Source organism: Salmo trutta, chromosome 14 (genome assembly GCF_901001165.1).
Source record: "Salmo trutta chromosome 14, fSalTru1.1, whole genome shotgun sequence".
Classification (NCBI taxonomy): domain Eukaryota; kingdom Metazoa; phylum Chordata; class Actinopteri; order Salmoniformes; family Salmonidae; genus Salmo; species Salmo trutta.
This window is the reverse complement of record NC_042970.1, coordinates 64,869,974-64,892,195: the sequence shown is the minus strand read 5'-3', so window position 1 is coordinate 64,892,195 and position 22,222 is coordinate 64,869,974. Positions and strand designations below refer to the sequence as shown.

General features: G+C 44.0%; 1 protein-coding gene across 2 annotated transcripts in view; it reads right to left on the bottom strand.

Moving 5' to 3' along the window:
• The window catches only part of LOC115208646 (alpha-1,6-mannosylglycoprotein 6-beta-N-acetylglucosaminyltransferase B), a 136,419-nt gene that overhangs the window by 61,895 nt on the left and 52,302 nt on the right, over nt 1-22,222 (bottom strand). For both annotated transcript variants that reach the window (XM_029776857.1, XM_029776858.1), the window contains exons 5-8: nt 21,727-21,803; nt 19,823-20,008; nt 17,227-17,391; nt 4,433-4,602 (exon numbers count right to left, since the gene is read on the bottom strand). In XM_029776857.1, the coding sequence (XP_029632717.1) occupies nt 4,433-4,602; nt 17,227-17,391; nt 19,823-20,008; nt 21,727-21,803 (598 nt within the window). The remainder of the gene's footprint in view (nt 1-4,432; nt 4,603-17,226; nt 17,392-19,822; nt 20,009-21,726; nt 21,804-22,222) is intronic.

The window sequence follows — 22,222 nt, the reverse complement described above, 5'->3', positions numbered from 1 at the left end:
AGCGTGGGGTCATGGGAAATAGGGGGTAGATGCAGAGTTTCAAGTCAACAATGGTGAGCTGGGTTATAGCAAACAGCCTTGTTCGATAGCACTTGAAGCAAGAGAGGTGGAGAATGTAATGAAAGATAAAGAGAGAGAGAGAGAAAGAGGTGTAAAGAGAGAGAGAGAGAAGACAATATATGAAAGAGAGAACAAAAGAGAGACAGAGAAGAGGAGGATATACAAGGAGGTAGAGAGAGAAACAAAGGGCACGTTTGGAAAGGAGAAGTAGAGAAAGAGACAGGATTGAGGGCACTTCACTTAGTCAGAAGCTCACAAAACAGTGGAATTGGTTGGCTAAGCCAACAAACCATGACTCAGCTCCAAACATCTCCTTATATCAAAGAAGCTAAAAAATGACTCCAAGACAACTCAATTAATAATCCCCAACACAGGTTGGCGGCCAACCACACTACCCAATTAATCTCCGTATGACTAACCCTGGCTGGCGGTATTTGACAATCTCTTGGGATTTACAGAGTCTTTAGCCCTGCTTTTAGTAGCCAAACACTGGACACCGGCCCCGGAGTGTCTTAACCAATGAGACAGACTTACTGGTCCGCCCGGAGACCACACGGAGACGGCGACTACTGTATCTGTCAGCACAAAAATGGGATATATGAAGAGGCTGACTGAACGAGGGGAGCATAAAGAGACACAACATTGCACCATTGACTGGAGAGGAGGTCAATGACGATCGATGGGGTCACTAAATAACTCGATAAGAAGACTGCAGGGCTGTGTCCCAATACCTGCCTCCAAAGGCAACTCACTTAGTAGGTAGCACTTTCCCAGTAGGTACTGTAATTGCCAATCTGGATGGGATTTGGAAGGCAGCATCATGTGACAATGCATGTGCATTCCACCGAGCGCGAGACGTTTGCTAGCAATTCATTGAACAACTATCCCAAAATGGAAATAGCTGACACGAATAACAAGTAAACAAGTAACAGAATCGATCTCCTCAGTACCTGTCCATGGGTTAAATTGACATCGACCAGAATAATTATCCTGCGGTATAGGGTTCTCCTCTCCATCTTTGTGGACAGCAAGCAAGCTTGCATGCATGATACAGGATATGATTTTTTTGAGATAGCTAAATAAGATATTTTACTGACTGTTTAAGAATGATTAATAGCAAGAATAGTAATGTTTCACTGTAAAACTAATATTGCATTACAAATGCTAATGTTTTTTTCTATGAGTAGGCTGACATTGTGATTGATTCATATAACTATCACACCTGTGCATATTATTAAAAGACACTGATGTTCAGGATAACATGGTTTTAAATTCGTTGATAACTAATATTTAAAGGTGATATGATGCAATCTAACTAGATATGAGGGCCTAGGCTACTTCATCCTAATGTAAGCTAAATGCATTGGATACAAATAGTGGCGTGATAAAATATAACATGTCCAATGTAATTATATGAATGCACATCAAGCAGAAATATATATTCAATGAAATGAATACAGCATTGCAATATTATTGATGTCTTTCTCTCTCCTTGCAGGGGATTAGACAGATGAGCAACAGGTACCAGAGGCCCAAGCCTCAAAACATGTGGAGACATCAACACTTGTCATTTTGAATAAATGTTTAACATTTGTATTTGTTTTCCTGTATCTGTGAATTAGTCCTTAAAGCACAGTCCATTCTACAAAATAAGTCATTCCCAAGTGAGGGAAATCTCAAGGAGATTAACCTCCAACACTCATAAACTTGTTTTTTACATGAGGGCAGATTTAGTCATTTTATACACAGGACAGGAGTTTACACATTTTTGTTCCAGCCCTTTAATGTTACTTAATTTCAACTAATTGTGGTCTAAATTGAAGACTTGCCCACAGTGCAATCCTGTGGGACAGAAAATGATGTCTGTATTTTAGAATGAGATTCATAGGTTACAATGTCCTGAGAAATCTACATGATTAACAATAACATGGGTGAATCTTTTTCTATTTAACATTGTGATGATGCACACTCCTTAATGAAATCCTGGGATATGGTGATCATCCTGGTGGCTGGGAGGTTCCCAGCACATTCTTCACATCATCAGGGTCTGAGCGTGAGAGCTGGAACAAGCAGAGACAAGAGGGGAGAAATTAACCTCACTGCTCAAATGTCAGTGCTGGTTCAAGTCACTGAAGCCACAACTACCTTTATTAATGTGCAATCATTTTGTTATCAGTTTTGCTTTTTTTTAAATCTTGATCAGTTGTTTACAGTAAGAGTAAAATAACTTAGCCTCTAATTTTAACTAGTAACAACAAACCGAATCGTGCAACACAATAGGGAAAGGGAAAGTGACAAGAGAAAGTTAGCTAACGTTAATGTTACGTAAACAGACGCTACATGCAGCTAGCTAGCAAGCAAGCTTGCTCAACAGACTCATCAACAGAATGCACAAATAACTTTCCAGGCTAGTAAGCCTAGAATGAACAGAACACAGCTGGCTGCATTTCCTACATTTTTCATTAGATGTTGTAAAAACATGTAATATGTTTGACCTCCAAACGGGTCGGGCAAGACTGTTTTCTCCTGTCAAGCCAATGCAATGGAGTAATACGCGATCAGGTGTACAGTACATGTTTTTAGTTGGCTAGCAAGTTCGCCAATTCATTGATTTAAAAACTGTCTGGGTCTTCACAATTGACACATTGTTTAATCTACGATTAGACCTAGTTAGTTTAGTTGGGCATCTCTAAACAGCTGATAAGCAAGACGAGATCGCCTACTAATGTTAGCTAACTATCACGTATGATGTGTTAGATAGCTAGCTAGCTTGGTAATGGGCTGATAAACAACAGTTACTCAACATTTGAATTAAAAATTCATATGAAAGTAATTTGTTGAACATTTTAACATAATTTTGTGAATAAATAAATGTTATACTTACATTTTTCAAGTTATTCCTTATTCTTCTGGAACATCTTCTCCCAAGTGGGGACTTGTGTCCACCATTAATTCAGAATTGTTTTGATTTTTCGGTGTGCTGAAAGGGGTTATGGGATAGCCTCCTCAGCGAAGGACACACGGGATGCTAAGGTGCCCAATGAAGGCACCTTAGAAAGCAGCATTTTAAGGTACATTGGGATTGGGACATACCAATTTTGACGTCCTGCCTAGAAAAGCTGCCTCAAAAGGCAGAATCCTTGTCGATTGGGACACAACCAAGGTCTGAGGTTCTGATGGGCTGATGTATTGGGTTAACTGGGGTGGTAGAGCGGGTATATTGATGTGGTTAAAACAATATTAACTGTTTAAGAGGAATAGTGGCCCAGTGATAATATCACTTGCTTTCTACCTGAAAATTGGTCCTTTATCTAAAATACAGTGCCTATAGAAAGTCAACCCCTTTAACCTTTTAAACATTTTGCTGCGTTAAAATGTAATCTAAAAAGGAATTCAAATAGATTTTTGATCCTACAGATCTACACTACCTACTCCACATTTTCAAAGTGAAAGAAAGTTATAGAAAACTTTTCTGACAGGGACTGGAGAGTTTTTTTAGGATCAAAATAAATATGAAAGGAGCAAAGCCTAGGTAAAAAGTTTGAGGAGAACCTGAGAAAAGGTTGTATTGTTCTGTGGGACAATTACACAAATGTTTATGCAAAAGACACCCAATTGGCTTTCCAAGAGCTGGTGAGTGTTCCTGAGTGGTCTAGTTTCAGTCCTGACTGAATCAGAGACAAAGTTTAATTATCGCTGTCTATCAGTGATCCCCAAACAAATTTGCTGAGCCTGCATACATGTTTCCCTAAAAGTTGTGCAAAGTTGGTAGATCCTTAATGAAAATGATTCACAACTGTAATGGCTGTCGAAGGTGCTTCCACCAAGTATTAACTCATGGGGTGGAGACTTATCCAATTATGATATTTCAGTTTTTGTTTTTGTTTTAGTTGGACAATTTTCTTTCACTTTGAAAATCTATTTGAATCAATTTTTAGATCAACTTTTAAGGCAGCAAAATGGGAAGGTTCAAGGGGGTGTAGACCTTCTATAGCCACTGTAAGTTCCCATTGTAATTCTATGGATCAACATGAGGGATAAGTCAAAGTGATGAAATGGACAGCAATCAAATACAAATGAGCACCGTCTGTCCATTGATCACAAAGCGCTTTTTAACACCATCACCTTGGAGGATCTATAAGTCGCTTTGGATAAAAGCACCTGCTAATTGCCCTACTGTGTGTATTGGCCAGTAGCTGACTAAACAAAATGGAAGAAAATGGCTGTGGTCAGATCAATGAAGCCGCTTCCAATCCACCACACACTAAAACACCCAAACGAATTCAATCAATCAAAAGATGATCGAATCGAGATACAGCCAAAACACAGTTTCCCATTAACGTCATTGTAACATTATTACATGCTGACTCACCCCTGCAGTTCCTTAACAGACATGGAGATCTTGAGGTTGTGTCCCAGGACGTGGAGGGCTGTGAGGATGTCTGCCCACTGGACCATCTCCCCCAGGGGACCTCCCTTCAGGACCTTTGGGCTGAACACATCCCCTGACTCCTCTGTCAGGAAGCCCACGTGCACCAGGATCTGGGGGAAAATAGAAATGTTTATTTGCATACTATTTTTATATCGTTACTTAAAAAGAAGAAGAAGAAAACCTGAGATAATGTACACATCTGAACGTCTGCATACATTACATTACATATCATCACGTTGTCATCATTAACAGAGCTTTAGTGCTCATCAGACGTCAAACACCCAACTCCAGCCATAACGCATGGTTTTAGAAGTATCAGACATGAACACGTGTTCAATCTCCCAGTGTACTAGACGTAGCCAGGCAGTCGTTGCTAGCATACACAGAACAGGCACTGAACATCTGCATTAGACCAGTGTTCCCCAACTTCTCGAGGATACCCAACAGCACGCGTCGTTGTTGTAGCCCGGGACAAGCCCACCTGATTCAACTTTTCAACTAGTCATCCAGCCCGCAATGAGTTCATTCAGGGGACTTTGTCTGGGGTTACAATAAACGTGTACTTTTGGGGTTACTCGAGAGAGAGAGAGAGAGAGAGAGAGAGAGAGAGAGAGAGAGAGAGAGAGAGAGAGAGAGAGAGAGAGAGAGAGAGAGAGAGAGAGAGAGAGAGAGAGAGAGAGAGAGCTTTAGTGATCATCAGCCATCCAACTAGCCTTAATAATACAGTAGACATGGTTCTCTAAGTATTGGACATGAACACATGTTCATCCTCCTAGCAATTCTGAATAGCGGAGGTGCATAAAGATGGCGGGCTCCATGTACTTACCACAAATGCCTTGTTTGCTAAGTTCGCCGTGTTGTACATTGCTCTCTGTTACTCTTTTCTTTTAGCATCATTAGTGCAGTATACATGGTCCCAATTTAAGCTCCAAGAAGCAGGCAATTTGAAAAAACGGTAAAAGTAAACAGTGTTGATTTATTGGCACATTGAACTATGTAGCACGCCGTCGTTATAAAACTATATGGATACTGGTAAAACCATGACGTCATATCTGAATTCCAACCTGTTTAAGCAGCTTCGCCATTGAGTTGCATATTGTTCTTTGAATCAATTTCAATTGTAGTATTTGAATTGAATTTGAATTGACCACACCCCATAGGAAGCAGAATTTGAATTGACTACACCCCACAGGAAGCAGAATTTGAATTGCATTTGAATTGACTACACCCCATAGGAAGCAGAATTTGAATTGACTACACCCCACAGGAAGCAGAATTTGAATTGAATTTGAATTGACTACACCCCACAGGAAGCATAATTTGAATGGAATTTGAATTAAAGGAAGTAGAATTTTTATTCAATAAAATTCAAATGGATTTTGGCTATTCAAATGGATATTATTTATGTGAACACAACACTATACAATGTTCATTTTGACATCTCGTATGGTAACCAATACTATGTTAAACACATGACTGAAATATTGTAAGATCATTTTGTAGGTTGTCTATAATTACTCATACTTCACTGACGTGTTATAAAAAACGAGTCAGAAAAACGACATTTCAAACAAACACTCCAGAATGGAAGGGAACAATCTCACATCTCATGACCAAAAAAAAGGTCGAATAAAATACATCTATGAGTGATAATCGATTTGATATTTGAAATAGTATCTGTATATCTTCAGTAATAAATGACATGTTCTTTGGGTAAAACGCGTGTCAATGGAATTACTTTTCATGTTTCACTTTTCAGTTGAATTTCTATGAATAGCCTTGAATTCAATTTGACTTCCTTTCATTCAAACACAATTTAAAGTCTGCTTCCGGTGGGGTGTGTCCAATTTCAATTCAAATTTCAATTTCAATTCACACGTTGAATTGAATTAAATGAACCCCAAGCCTGCCTCCCATTGTATTAGAAATCAAGAAATCATTTCTATCAGTTCAGAACCCAACTGTAGCTGTAATAATACAGGAATTAGCATCAGACAGACAAGAGCACATGTTCATCCTCAATCAATCAAATATTTTCAATAGACATCTGCCTACATTACTGTTAATCATACATCCGACTCTCGCTGTAATAAAACACTATGGTATCAGAGTATTGGACAGAGGCTGCATTCCAAATGTCTCCCTATTCCCTGCATAGTGCACTACTTTTGACCAGAGCCCTAAGGGCCCTGGTGAGTTTGTGTGTGTGTGTATGTGTGTGGTGTGAGTGTGTGAGAAAGATAGTGTGTGTGTGAGAGTGTGTATGTGTGTAAGCAGCGTGTTTCGATGAGTATGTGTGTGTCAGTCTGAACTGTTGTGGAAGTGATTAACAGCCCTTTCTCCACTCAGCGGGGCATACCTCATTAAGTTCCTGGAGGCTGTTTTACCCTCCCCTCTCTTCCTCCCCTCTCTCTCTCTCTCTCTCTCTCTCTCTCTCTCTCTCTCTCTCCTCCTTTCTCTCTCTCCCTCTGCCACCCCTCTTTCCCTCCTTTCATCCTCTCTCTCTATCTCTATCTCTCTCTCTCTCACTCTTTTTCTCTCCCCCTCTCTCTCTGTCCTGTGTGTGATGCCTGAGTCACTGTCTAATTATGCGCTAAAAGTCATAGTCAGCGGCTGGCAGGATGCTAAACAACAACACTGGCACACACCACCACCTTCTCCTCCTCCTACTCCTCCTCCTCTAGCCATCACCCGTCAGATTGTATGAGCGCCAGAACGGAGGGAACGGAATTCAAAAGAGTGGAATTAATGATCCTGATGAGATTGATTTGTCTCATTAATAAGCAAACGATTTCACACTCCTGGTCGCCCAGGTCGAATTAAAAAGTAGTCTGTTATTAGAAAGTAATTAGGATGAAAACAGTTACACACAGCGGCCCTCAAGGACAGGAGATAGAAATAGATTCTGAAATAGACACACAGTAATACACAGACCCATAGAAACATCCCCGCCATAGACAAACTTCAAAACCAGCTCGTACCAGTTCTCCATGTCTCATCTCTGCTGGCTTCTAAGCCTCTATATGTGTGTGTGTCTGTGTGTGTGGGTGCGGGTGGGTGTGTGTGTGTCGAGAGAGTGTCTATGGGATGCAGAGTCGAGCGAATCGAGCGCCAGCGAATACGCGACTGGTATGAAATGAAATATCACACTGATTTAATAAGCTTTCTATGTTAAACTTGTGCTTCATAAAAAAAGTTAAGTGCAATTAAATTACAGTTTGGGTGGCAGATGGCAGATGACTTCACCCCTGAGAATGCCTTTGGCCAAAAAGGGGGATATCGCACCGATCTGGCAACCACGGACTAATGCAGAAACCCTAGTGCGGATGGGAGGAATTTCAGTTCGCACACTGGCAACAGCACTCTATTGCTGAGTGAGTAACCTATTGGGTTGGCTCTGGTAGTGCTGGTGTGGTACTGTAGAAAAACGGGATTTGTCTTTTTGCTAATGGGTAGCATTCATCTCAATTTGCCAAAGTGAATTCCCCTCCACTGAAGTATAAATGGGAGGCAGCTTTATGAAACATACTGGAATGACGTTGGAAATGTAACCTTGATATTTAACCTTGAAGTAGGTTTTCGACTGCAGAGGCAGTTGCAGAGTGTTCTGTGTGGTGCGTACGTCGGATTTATCGAACGTATGCGTCAGACTGTATGCGCAGACGGCTTGACAGAAATGGTAGCGGAAGGTGAATGTTGAACTTTTGTTGGACACATATCCAGATGATGCTGCGTACCATTTTGCACAATGACACTATTGGTGTGATCAAGGCGTAAGATCCAATTACACATTTTACACATACTGAACATGCCTGCATGCATACACACACACACACACACACACACACAGAGACTCAGCCATCTCACCACCTGTGACTCCCTAAGGAGTCTGAACATGCATACGGAGGTAGCTGTTTATACAGTGGACTTCTGCCACTCCCCGAGGGTCTCTGTCTGTGTATGTGTGAACATTTGTGCATCCATGCGTCTGTTTCTCCCTCTAACAGCAAAAGAACCCGAGGAACGAAGTAGGAAGAACACTCTCTACAACAGAAAAGCACAATGGATCCAGAGGCAAAGACATCTACGAAACAGATGGTGAAAGAACAGAGAATAACTTATCTTCAACTCACCGACCTGCTTCCCTGTACCCTTACACACGGTCTTACCACCTACACACACTGCTACACCTTCTATGGTGTTAAATCAACTTCCCCCTCCCAGTGTCACTGCTACAGTATAATTGTCATCGTCTCTAATAGTGATAAAGTGACTGTAGGACTGGCAAAGAGAATGTCTATTGCTGATAGGAACTTTGGAGTGAGATTGAACACGCACGCACGCACACACACACACACACACACACACACACACACACACACACACACACACACACACACACACACACACACAGCGTGGTGGAGTGGAGCACAGTGTGAGGAAGATAAGTAATCTGTGAAGCTGCAGAGGGAGGACATAGGGGAACAGCACTGTGTACCAGTCTTGCTCTGCGGCCAATGTGTATCACTGACAAGTCGGTGACCTTGATGTGTGTGTGTATGGGTACGTGTGTGTCAAATGAAGTGTGTGTCGCAGTGTGTGAGTGTCTAAACTAATGGATGTGTTGAAAGTGTGTGTGTGTGTCAGTGTGTGAGTCTAAAAGTAGTGTTTTAAGTGTGTGTGTGTGTGAGTCTAAAACTTTGTGTTTTAAGTGTGTGTGTGTGTGTGTGTGTGTGTGTGTGTGTGTGTGTGTGTGTGTGTGTGTGTGTGTGTGTGTGTGTGTGTGTGAGTCTAAATTTAGTGTTTTAAGTGTGTGTGTGATTCTAAACTTTGTGTTTTAAGTGTGTGTGTGTGTGTGTGTCTGTGAGTCTAAATTTAGTGTTTTAAGTGTGTGAGTCTAAACTTAGTGTTTTATGTGTGTGTGAGTCTAAACTTAGTGTTTTAAGTGTGTGTGTGTGTGTGTGTGTGAGTCTAAACTTTGTGTTTTAAGTGTGTGTGTGTGTGTGTGAGTCTTAACGTAGTGTTTTAAGTGTGTGAGTGAGTCTAAACTTAGTGTTTTAAGTGTGTGTGTGTGTGAGTCTAAACTTTGTGTTTTAAGTGTGTGTGTGTGAGTCTTAACTTAGTGTTTTAATTGTGTCAGTCTAAACCTTGTGTTTTAAGTGTGTGAGTCTAAACTTTGTGTTTTATGTGTGAGTGAGTCTAAACTTAGTGTTTTAAGTGTGAGTGAGTGAGTCTAAACTTAGTGTTTTAAGTGTGAGTGTGTGAGTCTAAACTTAGTGTTTTAAGTGTGTGTGAGTGTGCGCGTGTGGTAGATCTGGAAGTGACACTACAGTGAAGAGCTCTCTATAATACTGTGTGTCTTCAGTGCTCAGCTCCACTCATCGCTAATGCGCTAACTCCAGCAGAATACTAATGTTTAACCTGGTGCCCGTTAGCAGGGTGGTGGTGGGGGTGTGCTTGCGTGCCTGTGTGAGCGTGTATGTGTGTGTGTTCGGGCACCTGTTGCGCTCTAACAAACCTGCGTGCCCACACACTGCCCTTCCACCAGCCAGTCCGAAGGGCACAGATGTCTGAGTGAGGGCTTTGAGGGTGGCACACAGGCTGGCACTGCAAACTACAGCCTCTACCCTCCCCTTTACCCCCGTCCCATCACGGCTGCATACTGTATCTTACCCCCTACTGTAGGTTGTAGGTCAGTCTACTCTCTAAGGACCACCGAGAGTGATGAGGTCATCACACACACACACCACATAATGGGTGTTTAAGTGCTAGGATTGTTTTGTAAAGTACAGCATACATAGACTCTGTGAACACTGCTCATCAAACAGCCTGGAATTGAAGGGAGAAATGCAGTTCATGCTGGTCTCCCATAGCTCTCCTATACGCTCTTAGAAAAATGGCTCCAAAAGGGTTTTCGACAGTCCCTATAGGAGAACCCTTTTTGGTTCCAGGTAGAACCCTCGTTGGAAGGGAACCTACATGGAACTCAAAACGGTTCTACTTGGAACCAAAATGGTTCTACCTGGAACCAACAAGGGTTCTTCAAAGGGTTATCCTATGGGGACAGCCGGAGAACCCTTTAGGTTCTAGATAGCAACGTGTTCTAAAAGCTTCACTCAGGCTGCATAGCAGAGATTCCCATTCCTCCCTCATTAGAAACATTTATTTATTTAACTTGGCAAGTCAGTTAAGAACAAATTCTTATTTACAACGACAGCCTAGAAACAGTGGGTTAACTGCCTTGTTCAGGGGCAGAACGACAGATTTTTACCTTGTCAGCTCAGGGATTTGATCTTGCAACCTTTCGGTTACTAGTCCAACGCTCTAACCACTAGGCTACCTGCCGCTATTCAGTTTGTTTCTATATGTTTCTATTCAGTTTGTTTATCACTGCTTTTGAGCTTCAAAGCTCTCTTTCTTTGTCCAGAAATACTTTATTTCCACGCTCAGTGTTAGACCATGCTTCTGCGTTTGAGTATTTGAGTGCAACAGAACAAGGTGTGTTGTAGTAAATGGGGGTGGATGTGAGTTACTTCCTTCAGTTCAGATCACTTTCAGACTGAAACTCTGCATAGAAGTAAGTCATTATCATCAATGATAAGGGTTGTTACAGTTTGCATCAGAGATGTTCTAGTTTAAAGAACTAGGTTAAAACTCCTCAGGTGTTATACAGCTATCAGGAAAGGTTCAAACTGTCTTGACAGGGAAATGATTGAAATTCACTAGGAGGCCTTTGGGGCGTCCCACAGTCAGTCAGGATTTCTCTAACACACACACACACACACACACACTCTTGTACAGCTAACCTTGTAGGGACATACAATTCAGTCCCATTCAAAATCCTATTTTCCTAATCCCAACCTGCACTCTTAACCTTACCCTAACCCTAACCCAAGAACCTAATCTTAACCCTAACCCTAATTCTAGCTCCTAACCGTAACCCTAAAACTAACCCTAGGTCCTAACAATAACCCTTAACGTAATTCTAACCCTAACACTAATTCGAACCTTAACCCTAAACCCCCCAGAGACAGCATTTGACCTTGTCCCCAGTTGGTCAAATGTTTGTTTACTATTCACATACATGAACTAGAGATATATGCACTGAATATGCACTCACTGCACTGTAAGTCTCTCTGGATAACAGCCTCTGTTGAGTGGCGTATATAGTGTGTGGACGTGTTTAACTATTCTTGTTGGGACTTCTGGTCCCCACAAAAATAGTTCAACACGTCCACGCACACGCGCACGCGCACACGCACACACACACTCTCTCTCTCTCAGTCTAGAGGTTCGACAGAGCAGGAATGGAACTTTTTGAAACCCCACTCTTTCCAAAGGTAGTCGGTTCAATTCCCTCAGGGATCACATAAATGAACTAGAACTATATGCACTCAGTATGCACTTTCTGCACTGGAAGTCTCTCTGGATAGCAGCCTCTGTTGAGTGGCATATATTATAGAAAATGTAAAACGGTCCACACAAGACACACACAGACAAAGACTCCTCTATTCCATGCTCTCCTGGGATCCCTTCCCTGTCCCTGTTTCTGCCACTGACAGGTGAAATAATGGTTATTCTCTCTCTATGTCTCTCTCCTTCCCTCTCCCTTTGTCTCTCTCTCCTTCCCTCTCCCCATCACTCTCTCTATCTCTCTCCCTTACTCCCTTTCTGTCTCTCTCTGCTCCAGGAAGTTATTCCTTTTCCCGGAGCATACACAATAAACAAACCAAACAAACTCAATCAAGGGAAACAGAATTTAATCCCCAGAACATTTTGGAAGGTTAAAAAGTGAATCGGAGAAGAATACATAATTGGGATTGCATCAGCGGAGAGAGTCAGAGACAGAGGCAGAGAGGGAGGAAGAGCAGGATCGAGGAAACAATAGGAAGCACAAGGGTCAGAGTTAAACGGTGGCAGGAGGACTCCCAATGTTTTATTACTGAGTTCTTTAGTTCCTGACATGTCTACTGGTGGGGTAGACACACAAGCATACAAGAGAATGACAGTCAACACCTGATCTGGGATCAGATATTATCCACATATTAAGCACTCCATCACTGGGCTGTACACTGATCCCCTATCAGTATTAATCAGCACACACAGCAGCCTCTGTCTACTAATTACGTCATGATAAACAGCTTTGGACCAGCGCACTAAAACTGCAGTTAAAGCGTTGAAACATCTGGTGTAGAGATAGCACAGTATCACACAGGAGGAGAGAGGAGGAGACGTCCGATCTAAAATAACAAATCCACGTCATGCGTTTGAGGCTCAAGACGGCTCCATTAATCAATACTGTGGAGGCTCTGTGTGGATGGACGTCCATCTGAGGCCTGTTGGCTTATTTTGGAGAGAGAAACGGGCAGAGACAAGATGTGAGGAAAGAAAGATGAGGGCCTGTTCTTTTATCACCTCTCGTTCGCTCCATCTTTCAATTTCTCCGGTCCTCCCTCTCTCGCTCTCTCTCTCTACCCCTTCTCTCGACCACTCCCTCTCTCTCCCTTTCACTTTTGTTTACCTTCACTCTTTACTTAATCATGTTGCTGAGTGAGCATGACGCAATAATAGAGCAAACTGCATTCATTGAAGGTGGTAACACAGGGAAGGTAAAGGGAGAACTCACTTTCATTCTTTCATGTAACTTCTTTCTTTCATTTGCAAAAACGGAATACCACTGAATTCCCTGACTTAACGTGGCAACAAGCAAAGGCAATAACAAAACAAGACAACCCCCCCTTCTCTCTCTCTCTCTAATGTACCTCTCTTTCGCTCTCTACTGTACCTCTCTCTCTACCACTCTCTCTCTGCATGCTGGGAGTGTTTGGTGCATGCTGGGTATTGTATGAGCGTATGCGAGTGTTGTCTGGAGTTTGATCTCCTGTGTTTTCCTTCTTGTTTTCCTTTTCTTGGTGGTTTTCATTTTTCTATGCGTGATTAAGGTGATTAGTTATTTGATTCATTTGTTGTGGTAGAATGAAGTATATTGTTTTTCTTGTCGAAATTGCCCTGGCTTTGGCGGGGATGGCGACCCACACGGGGGCGCCGTCCCTGTCACTTCGGCACGGCTTTAGGTGTGTTACTGAAGCTACGGTCACGGTGGAGGAGTTTCTGGTCGCCGTGGGAGAGAAGTTAGGATATGAGAATGTTGCTTATGCGTCGCGGACGAGTAAAGCGGTGGTGGTTTTTCTTAAACAAGAGCGTCTTGTTGATCGTGTGGTTGAGCACGGCGTACTTCTTAAAGGAATGTTTATTCAAGTTACGCCACTTTTTTCTCCGTCAACTCCGTTCAAATGTACCGCCGATTATTCCCAATGAGCTATTGGAGCGCGAGTTATTGAGGTTTGGGAAGTTTGCAAGTTCAATTAAGATTGTCCCATTGGGTTGCAAACACCCAGCTTTGAAACAGGTTATGTTGTTTCAAACACCGCGTCTGTTATACAGCAGAATCACATTGTTGTAGGAGGTAAAGACAGATCTGGGGAGCCATTTTCTCAGACTGGGGAGGAGATGCCCAGTACGAGTGGTGGGGTGCAAGTGGGGAGTGTTGATAGTGATGTGGCTGAGATGAGTCAGGGGTCTGTGGCCTCAGTTGAGGAGGATCAGGAGAAGGATATGGATATCTCTCTTGATATGATAGCAGCTGGTGACGACTCAATTTATAATCTAGGGGAGATAAATGGGTTCCTGGATCCGACTTTTGGGAAATCTGTCAAATTGGCATTTTTGTTGTTGTTGATGTTGATGAGTTTGTGAGGTGAGCTGTGGTGTTACAGAAGACAGTGGGGTTAGACAAGTTGAGTGTGAGGAAGCATTTTCTCTTGAGGAAATGTGTTACCGCCGTCACGGCAGCAAAGGGTAGTGGGAAACGTGGTCAGGTTAAGAGAAAATTAAAACTGATGATGATCAGGCCTCATGGGGTGTTTTTTGTCTCCTTGTCTGGTTTCTCTGTGGTGTTTTCTGCTTTTCCTTCCTCTTCTCTATACGGAGGTACTAAGGGTAGGTTCTCTCAGTATTAATGGGGGAAGGGACAGGAATAAGAGGGCTTAATGTAGTTTCTCTACAGGAGACACATAGCGATGAGGCTAATGAGGTTGACTGGGGTATGTGGTGGGAGGGGCAGCATATACTCAGTCATGGTGCTAATTTCAGCGCTGGGGTGGCAATTTAGTTTTCCTCAGGCTTAGGGGTGACTGTGGTATCTACAACAGAGATTGTCAAGGGTCGTGTTTTATTGGTCAAGGTGGATGCTATGTTATTATATATATATATTTTTATGTTTATGCTCCTAATGAGGGTACAGAGCGTATTGCCTTGGTCTCCCTGATGGGTAGGTGACCACGGATGACAGTGAAATGCGCCAACATGCCCTCTATAAGGCGGTGGATTGTGATTCTCTGTGTGCTGAACAGTTGTTACATGGACTTCCTCAATTGGGCCCTGAGCAGAGAGCTGCTTTGGACTCTGACATTACTCTGAAGGAGCTTTCCACAGCAGTTACGCAGCTCTCATCAGGCCGAGCCTCTGGCATCAATGGTTCACCATCTGACTTCTAGAAGCACTTTTGGGGGTCTATTGGGGGGTCTTTTTATGAAGTGGTGTGTGAATCTTTTCATGAGGGTTCTCTTCCTGTAACCTGTCAACATGCTGTGCTTTCATTGTTGCCAAAAAGGGGGGGATTTGGCTCTTCTAAAATATTGGTGACCTGTTGCATTGCTGTGTGCAGAATATAAAACTGTATCTAAATGTCTCTCAAACAGGTTGATAGAATATCTGGGGCTGTTGGTCCACAACGTCCAGTCTTACTGTGTACCTGACCACTCTATTGATGATAACTTGTTTCTAATAACAGATGTTTTAGACATTTGTAAACTGTCTGATGTGAATGTGGATTTGCTTTCTTTGGGTCAGGAGAAGGCCTTTGACCATGTGGACCACCAGTACTTGTTCAAAACAATGAAAGCCTTTGGGTTTGGGGATGTTTTTTTATGTCTTGGGTGAGTTTACTGTATGATGGACCCTCATGTATGGTGAAGGTGGGGGGTGGTTTGAGTTGCCCCATCCCCGTCCAAAGGGGTATCAGGCAGGGATGCCCAATTTCAGGGCAGTTATATTGTCTGGCAATGGAACCAATGTTTTGTTTTTTTAAGAGCGAGGCTTACTGGTTTCTCTGTGCCAGGGGTTATGAAGGGTCCCACGATAGCACTGTCTGCGTATGCAGATGACGTGACAGTTAATATTATAGGGGGTGAGGATGTTAAGATTCTCTCAAATGCTTTAAAGGTGTAAGAGGGGGCCTCCTCAGCTAGAGTCAATTGGGGAAAGAGCGAATCACTGTGGGCAGGTCAGCTTCAGATGGGGTCCGCTCCACGGTTACCAGGTAGGATTCAGTGGGGCAGAGATGGGATGAAGATTGGGGGGTTTTCTAGGCTCCGATGTCTTTCAGAAAAAGAACTGGGAGGGTGGAGTGGAGAAAGTGTGTGCCAGATTGTCAAGGTGTAAATAAGTGCTACCTCAGATGTCGTATAGGGGAAGGGTGCTGGTAGCCAATAATCTAGTTGCCTCTGCCCTGTGGCACAGACTAATGATTTTACAGCCATCAGAGGCTGTTGATAACAGAGCTTCAGAGGACCCTTGTCAATTTCCTCTGGTCGGGACAACACTAGATTAAAGCTGCAGCCCTGTACCTGCCACTGCACGAGGGTGGGCAAGGCCCGGTGGACATTTCTTCCAGAATCATGGCTTTCTGGCTTCAAGCAGCCCAGAGGCTGTTGTACAGAGACGGTTCTAGCTGGGTCGACACAGCCTATACATTGATGAGGAGAGCGGGCTGTTTGGGCTTAGACAAGCACCTTTTCCTCTTAAAGCTAGAGGGGAGTGATTTGTCTGGCATGACTCCATTTTATGAGTCTGTTATGCAGGCTTGGAGAGTTTTTGTCAAGTCCCGTAAGGCCGGCACGCCACCAGAGACGTGGCTTTATGAAGAGCCTCTTTTTTCACAACACTGCCATCCAGTCCCGTGCTCTGGGTTCAGCCAGCCCACGTTCATGCCTGTTAAGTGTGGGGCGTACCAAGCTGGGTCATCTGATGCGGAGCAGGAGCAGATCGTTGGAGGAGCTGGGAGAAAGAGCGGGGATCCGATCATCTCGCCTACCGAGGAAGGTCGTAGCTGAGGTCAGCGCATCCTTGCCAGTACTTCAATCGGCAGTATGTGACTGACACTTCCAATTCTGATCGATGGACGGAGGGTCGGAGGGTCTGGATTATATGTTCCCTGCGCTGAATGTTAGTGCTGCGGCGGGGGCATTAGAGGAGAACATGGGGATGCTGCTTTCCTTCGATACCCCGGAGCTGGGGGAGTTCAAGGCGGTGAGAAAGAAGGCCATGTACAAAATCTGTGTAAAAGTGTCCTGTGTTTCTTCCCTGGAAGGGGTAAAATCGACAAGGTGGGCGGTTGTGTTTGCCTATTGAAAAGAGGACGGCTGACCTCCAATGGGGGATAATACATGGAGCCATAGCCACCAATATGCATCTGGTACACCTGGATCCTACTGTTGGGGAGGGGTGTCCATTCTGTGCTGAGTCTGAAACTCTGGCACATCTGGCACATTAATTGATGTGTAACCATGGTTTTGTTTGAGTGTTTATTGTGTTGTGGGTTCCCAGACCCAATAAAGGTTATTTAAAACTCAAAACTCTCAATCTCTCTCAATCTCTCTCTCTCTCATCTCTACCTTCTTCTGTTCCCTCCAGCGTTGGCGCAGCTTGGCGTGGAGGCGCTGGGCGGCCGTGCCCCACTGTGATGCCAGCCTCCTCATGCGGCGCTTCATGAAGCTCAGGGACTCTTTGCCCGTGCCAACCTGGTCTAGCAGAGATGACAGGTCTGTACGGAATGCAGCCTATAGGGAGGGAGAGGGAGAGGGAGAGGGAGAGGGAGAGGGAGAGGGAGAGGGAGAGGGAGAGGGAGAGGGAGAGGGAGAGGGAGAGAGGTCAATTTCCCCCCCCACTTTTATCTTAAAAAAATGTATATTATCTAAAATCCAAAACAATAAAAGCCTATAACTTTACAGAGATGCAGAGAGAGTGTAAGTAGTGAAGAAAGACACAAGAAGAGGGTGAGAGATGGAGAGAGTGTGGGAGGAAGGATGAGAAGAGAGGAGGTCAACTGGAGCGACCTACAGATACACTGAATATGGCATTACATGCTAGCTACCCACACAGGCTCCTCTCCCACATTCCCTCTGCAATAGGAACACAGTAGTTCAGAGGAGTGTGTGTAGCCTGTGTTCTCTGGGGAGATAGTACTACAAGCTAAGTCTCTAGAGGAAACTGTGCTAGTTAAACGGCTATGACTGTGGAGTCGAAAAGTTTCTCTCCCTCTGTCCATCACACACACACACATGCAAACACATGACGCATCCCTTTTAACCCTCTAACACGTGAACAGTCCCACTACACACCACTCAAGTCACAACGTCACAGTCCTACTGTTATGGACACACACACACACACACACACACACACACACACACACACACACACACATGCTCCCTCAAAGACCCTGCTATAAATGGTCTAGATTATCTAGCTAACAGAGCCACTACTGTAATTAGGAATGTTGCCAAACCCTAATAAGCTATTCAATACTAAAGTACAGCAGAGAATTCACACAAACACACTCAGCATTCACACTCACATCACACACACACACAAACACACACACATACACATACACACACACCTTGTGTTCAGGGATCGCTCTCTGTGTGTAGGTATCTCTGAACCTGGTTAATAGCTGTGCAGGGATTGTTTAGAATAAGTAGCACATATTGACTCAGCCTTGAACACCGTTCTGCAAATAGTATCAGGCACTGAGCTGTATGTTTGAGTGTAAAGAGTTCATCTGTGCTGCGTGTGGAGTTGGCTATACAGCAGCACAATGAGAGAGGGAGCTGAGGGAGGAGATGGTGGAGAGAGATGAACACAGGAAAACGATTAGCAGAGAACGCGGTCATGTGCTCATATGAATGCGTTTTCATATCTACCATGCAAGCTTATACAGTGTAAGTATGAAGATTCATTTGACTATTGGCTGTGCTCTTTTGTGTGAATTAGTGTGTGTAAGTGCTTAAACATGTAAGCTTTAGCCATGCGTCTCTTTGCAGGGCTCGTGTGTATATGGGCATCTGCTTTTGTGAGTGCATGAGTCTTCCTTCGTGTGTGTGTGTGTCCCTCTTACCAGTCTCTTGACAGTGGTTGTTCGGTGTCTGTGTGTGTATGGATGGTAGGAAGGGTTCTGTGTGTGTATGGATGGTGGGAGGGGTTCTGTGTGTGTATGGATGGTAGGAGGGGTTCTGTGTGTGTATGGATGGTGGGAGGGGTTCTGTGTGTGTATGGATGGTGGGAGGGGTTCTGTGTGTGTATGGATGGTGGGAGGGGTTCTGTGTGTGTATGGATGGTGGGAGGGGTTCTGTGTGTGTATGGATGGTGGGAGGGGTTCTGTGTGTGTATGGATGGTAGGAGGGGTTCTGTGTGTGTATGGATGGTAGGAGGGGTTCTGTGTGTGTATGGATGGTAGGAGGGGTTCTGTGTGTGTATGGATGGTGGGAGGGGTTCTGTGTGTGTATGGATGGTGGGAGGGGTTCTGTGTGTGTATGGATGGTGGGAGGGGTTCTGTGTGTGTATGGATGGTGGGAAGGGTTCTGTGTGTGTATGGATGGTGGGAAGGGTTCTGTGTGTGAATGGATGGTAGGAGGGGTTCTGTGTGTGTATGGATGGTAGGAGGGGTTCTGTGTGTGTATGGATGGTAGGAGGGGTTCTGTGTGTGTATGGATGGTAGGAGGGGTTCTGTGTGTGTATGGATGGTAGGAGGGGTTCTGTGTGTGTATGGATGGTAGGAGGGGTTCTGTGTGTGTATGGATGGTGGGAAGGGTTCTGTGTGTGTATGGATGGTGGGAGGGGTTCTGTGTGTGTATGGATGGTAGGAGGGGTTCTGTGTGTGTATGGATGGTGGGAAGGGTTCTGTGTGTGTATGGATGGTGGGAAGGGTTCTGTGTGTGTATGGATGGTAGGAGGGGTTCTGTGTGTGTATGGATGGTGGGAAGGGTTCTGTGTGTGTATGGATGGTAGGAAGGGTTCTGTGTGTGTATGGATGGTGGGAGGGGTTCTGTGTGTGTATGGATGGTGGGAGGGGTTCTGTGTGTGTATGGATGGTGGGAGGGGTTCTGTGTGTGTATGGATGGTAGGAAGGGTTCTGTGTGTGTATGGATGGTGGGAGGGGTTCTGTGTGTGTATGGATGGTAGGAAGGGTTCTGTGTGTGTGTGTCTCACCTGTCTCTTGGTGGTGGTGGTCTGGTGTGTGTGTGTGTGGACGGTGGGGGGGCTGCTGTGGTTCCTCCAGGCCAGAGGGGGGCAGAACCACTCCACCTCGCTCAGGTAGATAAGGAAGGAGCAGTCGGAGCCGTCCACCCCGTAGAAGGCATAGCACGGGTCTGAGGTCCAGCGGGCACGCATCCACTGGTGATACACAGGTCAACGTTTAATGGTCAGGTGACTTTGACTTTGTTAAACACACATAAAATGATAAAATAATTGCCACATATTAAAACAAAAGGGAGTTTTCTACTCCTTGCTTATAGATTAGCTGTACTTAAGTTCAAATGTACAGTTAGATGGAATTGCAGGTTATAAGTCATTTTCCCTCTGATTCTTTTCACTGAGCTAATTTCAGGTCTGCTGAGCGCGAACTTGAATGTTGTGAAAGTTCTGTGCAACTTCCAGCGCACATTTCCTGTGAACACTGAGACTGTACCCGCTTTAACTTACACTTATAACAGTGGCCACGTAGGCTACTGTAGCTACTGTAGAGTGGCCTACCATCAAAAGCAATGAAGAAAACGCATCCCATCACATTTTAACATGGAAATAGCTGTTCTATCATTCAGCCTACAGTAGCAGCCAATGTGTGGTGTTTAATGTATACCTGCATTCCATGAGACTTTTGAAAAAAAAACAGACAGGAATTCACATTAACCTGTTTATCCACTTGTCCTTCAGACAAGGATGTGACTGAAAATGTTGTTGGATACCAGAAACCTCTTTACCAAATAAAATGCATTATTAAAATGCACCATTATTACAGAGAATCAGACAAATGATGCTACCCTCTGCCTATTGGCTACTTAGCTTATTCAAGCCTGTCTCAAAATACAACACTGCCCCTTTAAGACAAAAAAAGACTGTTTACCTGACACGCTTTTCAAAGATGTCTAGAAATGTACACGTTTTGTGCTCTTACAGGAAGCAAATCACTCCCCCATTGCTGACTACAAATTATCAATAACTGGGCTAATAACTCACTAACTAGCAAAGGATATGAACAAATGTGCACACATGGCTACATGCAGCGCTCTCTTTAATTTCAAAACAAGCACATCTACTCACGACCGCTCATGCTGTAAACATAGTCCAGTTTAAAGTGATTGGCACAGATCCATATATGGCAATGGTCTATTTGCATATAGGCCTATTCCAGATCAGATTGGTTAGGCCTCACAAGTCTGTGTAGAGTACGAGCTGAGTTCTCTACCGCACCTGCTGTCTCTAACTCTGAATGATCGGCCATGAAAAGCCAACTTACATTTACTCCTGACGTGCTGACCTGTTGCACCCTCTACAACCACTCTGATTATTATTATTTGACCCTGCTGGTCATCTATGAACGTTTGAACATCTTGGCCATGTTCTGTTATAATCTCCACCCGGCACAGCCAGAAAAGGACTGGCCACCCCTCAGAGCCTGGTTCCTCTCTAGGTTTCTTTCTAGATTCCTGCCTTTCTAGGGAGTTTTTCCAAGCCACCGTGCTTCTACATCTGCATTTTGTGACATCCACTGAAGTAAAGGGCTTTATAAATACATTTGAATGATTGATTGAGTCATGCATATCAATGCAATAGAATCCTACTCTGATGCGTTCTACCTACAACAAAATCTCTTTGTTTTGTTTCGGTATGTTGCATTGATTCAATCACAATTCCCAAGGTAAAGGGAAACGTTGATAGTGTTAACAAAGGGGGAAACCTCTAGAAAGTTGAGTGAAGTTCAATCTCGTGCTTCTCTGCGCGGGCTGATATTTATTCTGCACTGCAGTCCTCGGAAGCTTAGAGGGAACATTGGTAATAAGATATTAGGAGAATCTCTTATACCCAAGCTACATAGACAGAGAGAAACTCACATCGACTTTTCCAGGGCAGTCTGGGTAACGGGGGTCTCTGGGTACCTCACACTGGCCTGATGAGCCGTCTCTCACCGCTGAAGAGAAGAGACACACACACATTATAGTTATACACGGTGGAGATATAGAACACACAGATCATAGTTACACACGGTGGAGATATAGAACACACACATCGTAGTTACACACGGTGGAGATATAGAACACACACATCATAGTTACACTGTGGAGACATAGAAAACACATCATAGTCATACAGACTCTTTAAGCCTCATATCTATGCCTACATCACCTTGAATAGCAACAGAATACTTATTCCGTGAAGACAATAGACATCCTTAAAACAGACACTTAACAACATTTTCAGCAAACCATATGTACCATCAGTTCCCATGCAACATCAGGCCTGCTTTGGTGCACACTGTTCACCGCGGGGTACAGAAATACAACCCCTTGTCACTGCTGTCACCCCTCCCGGGCTAACGGTACAATGTGT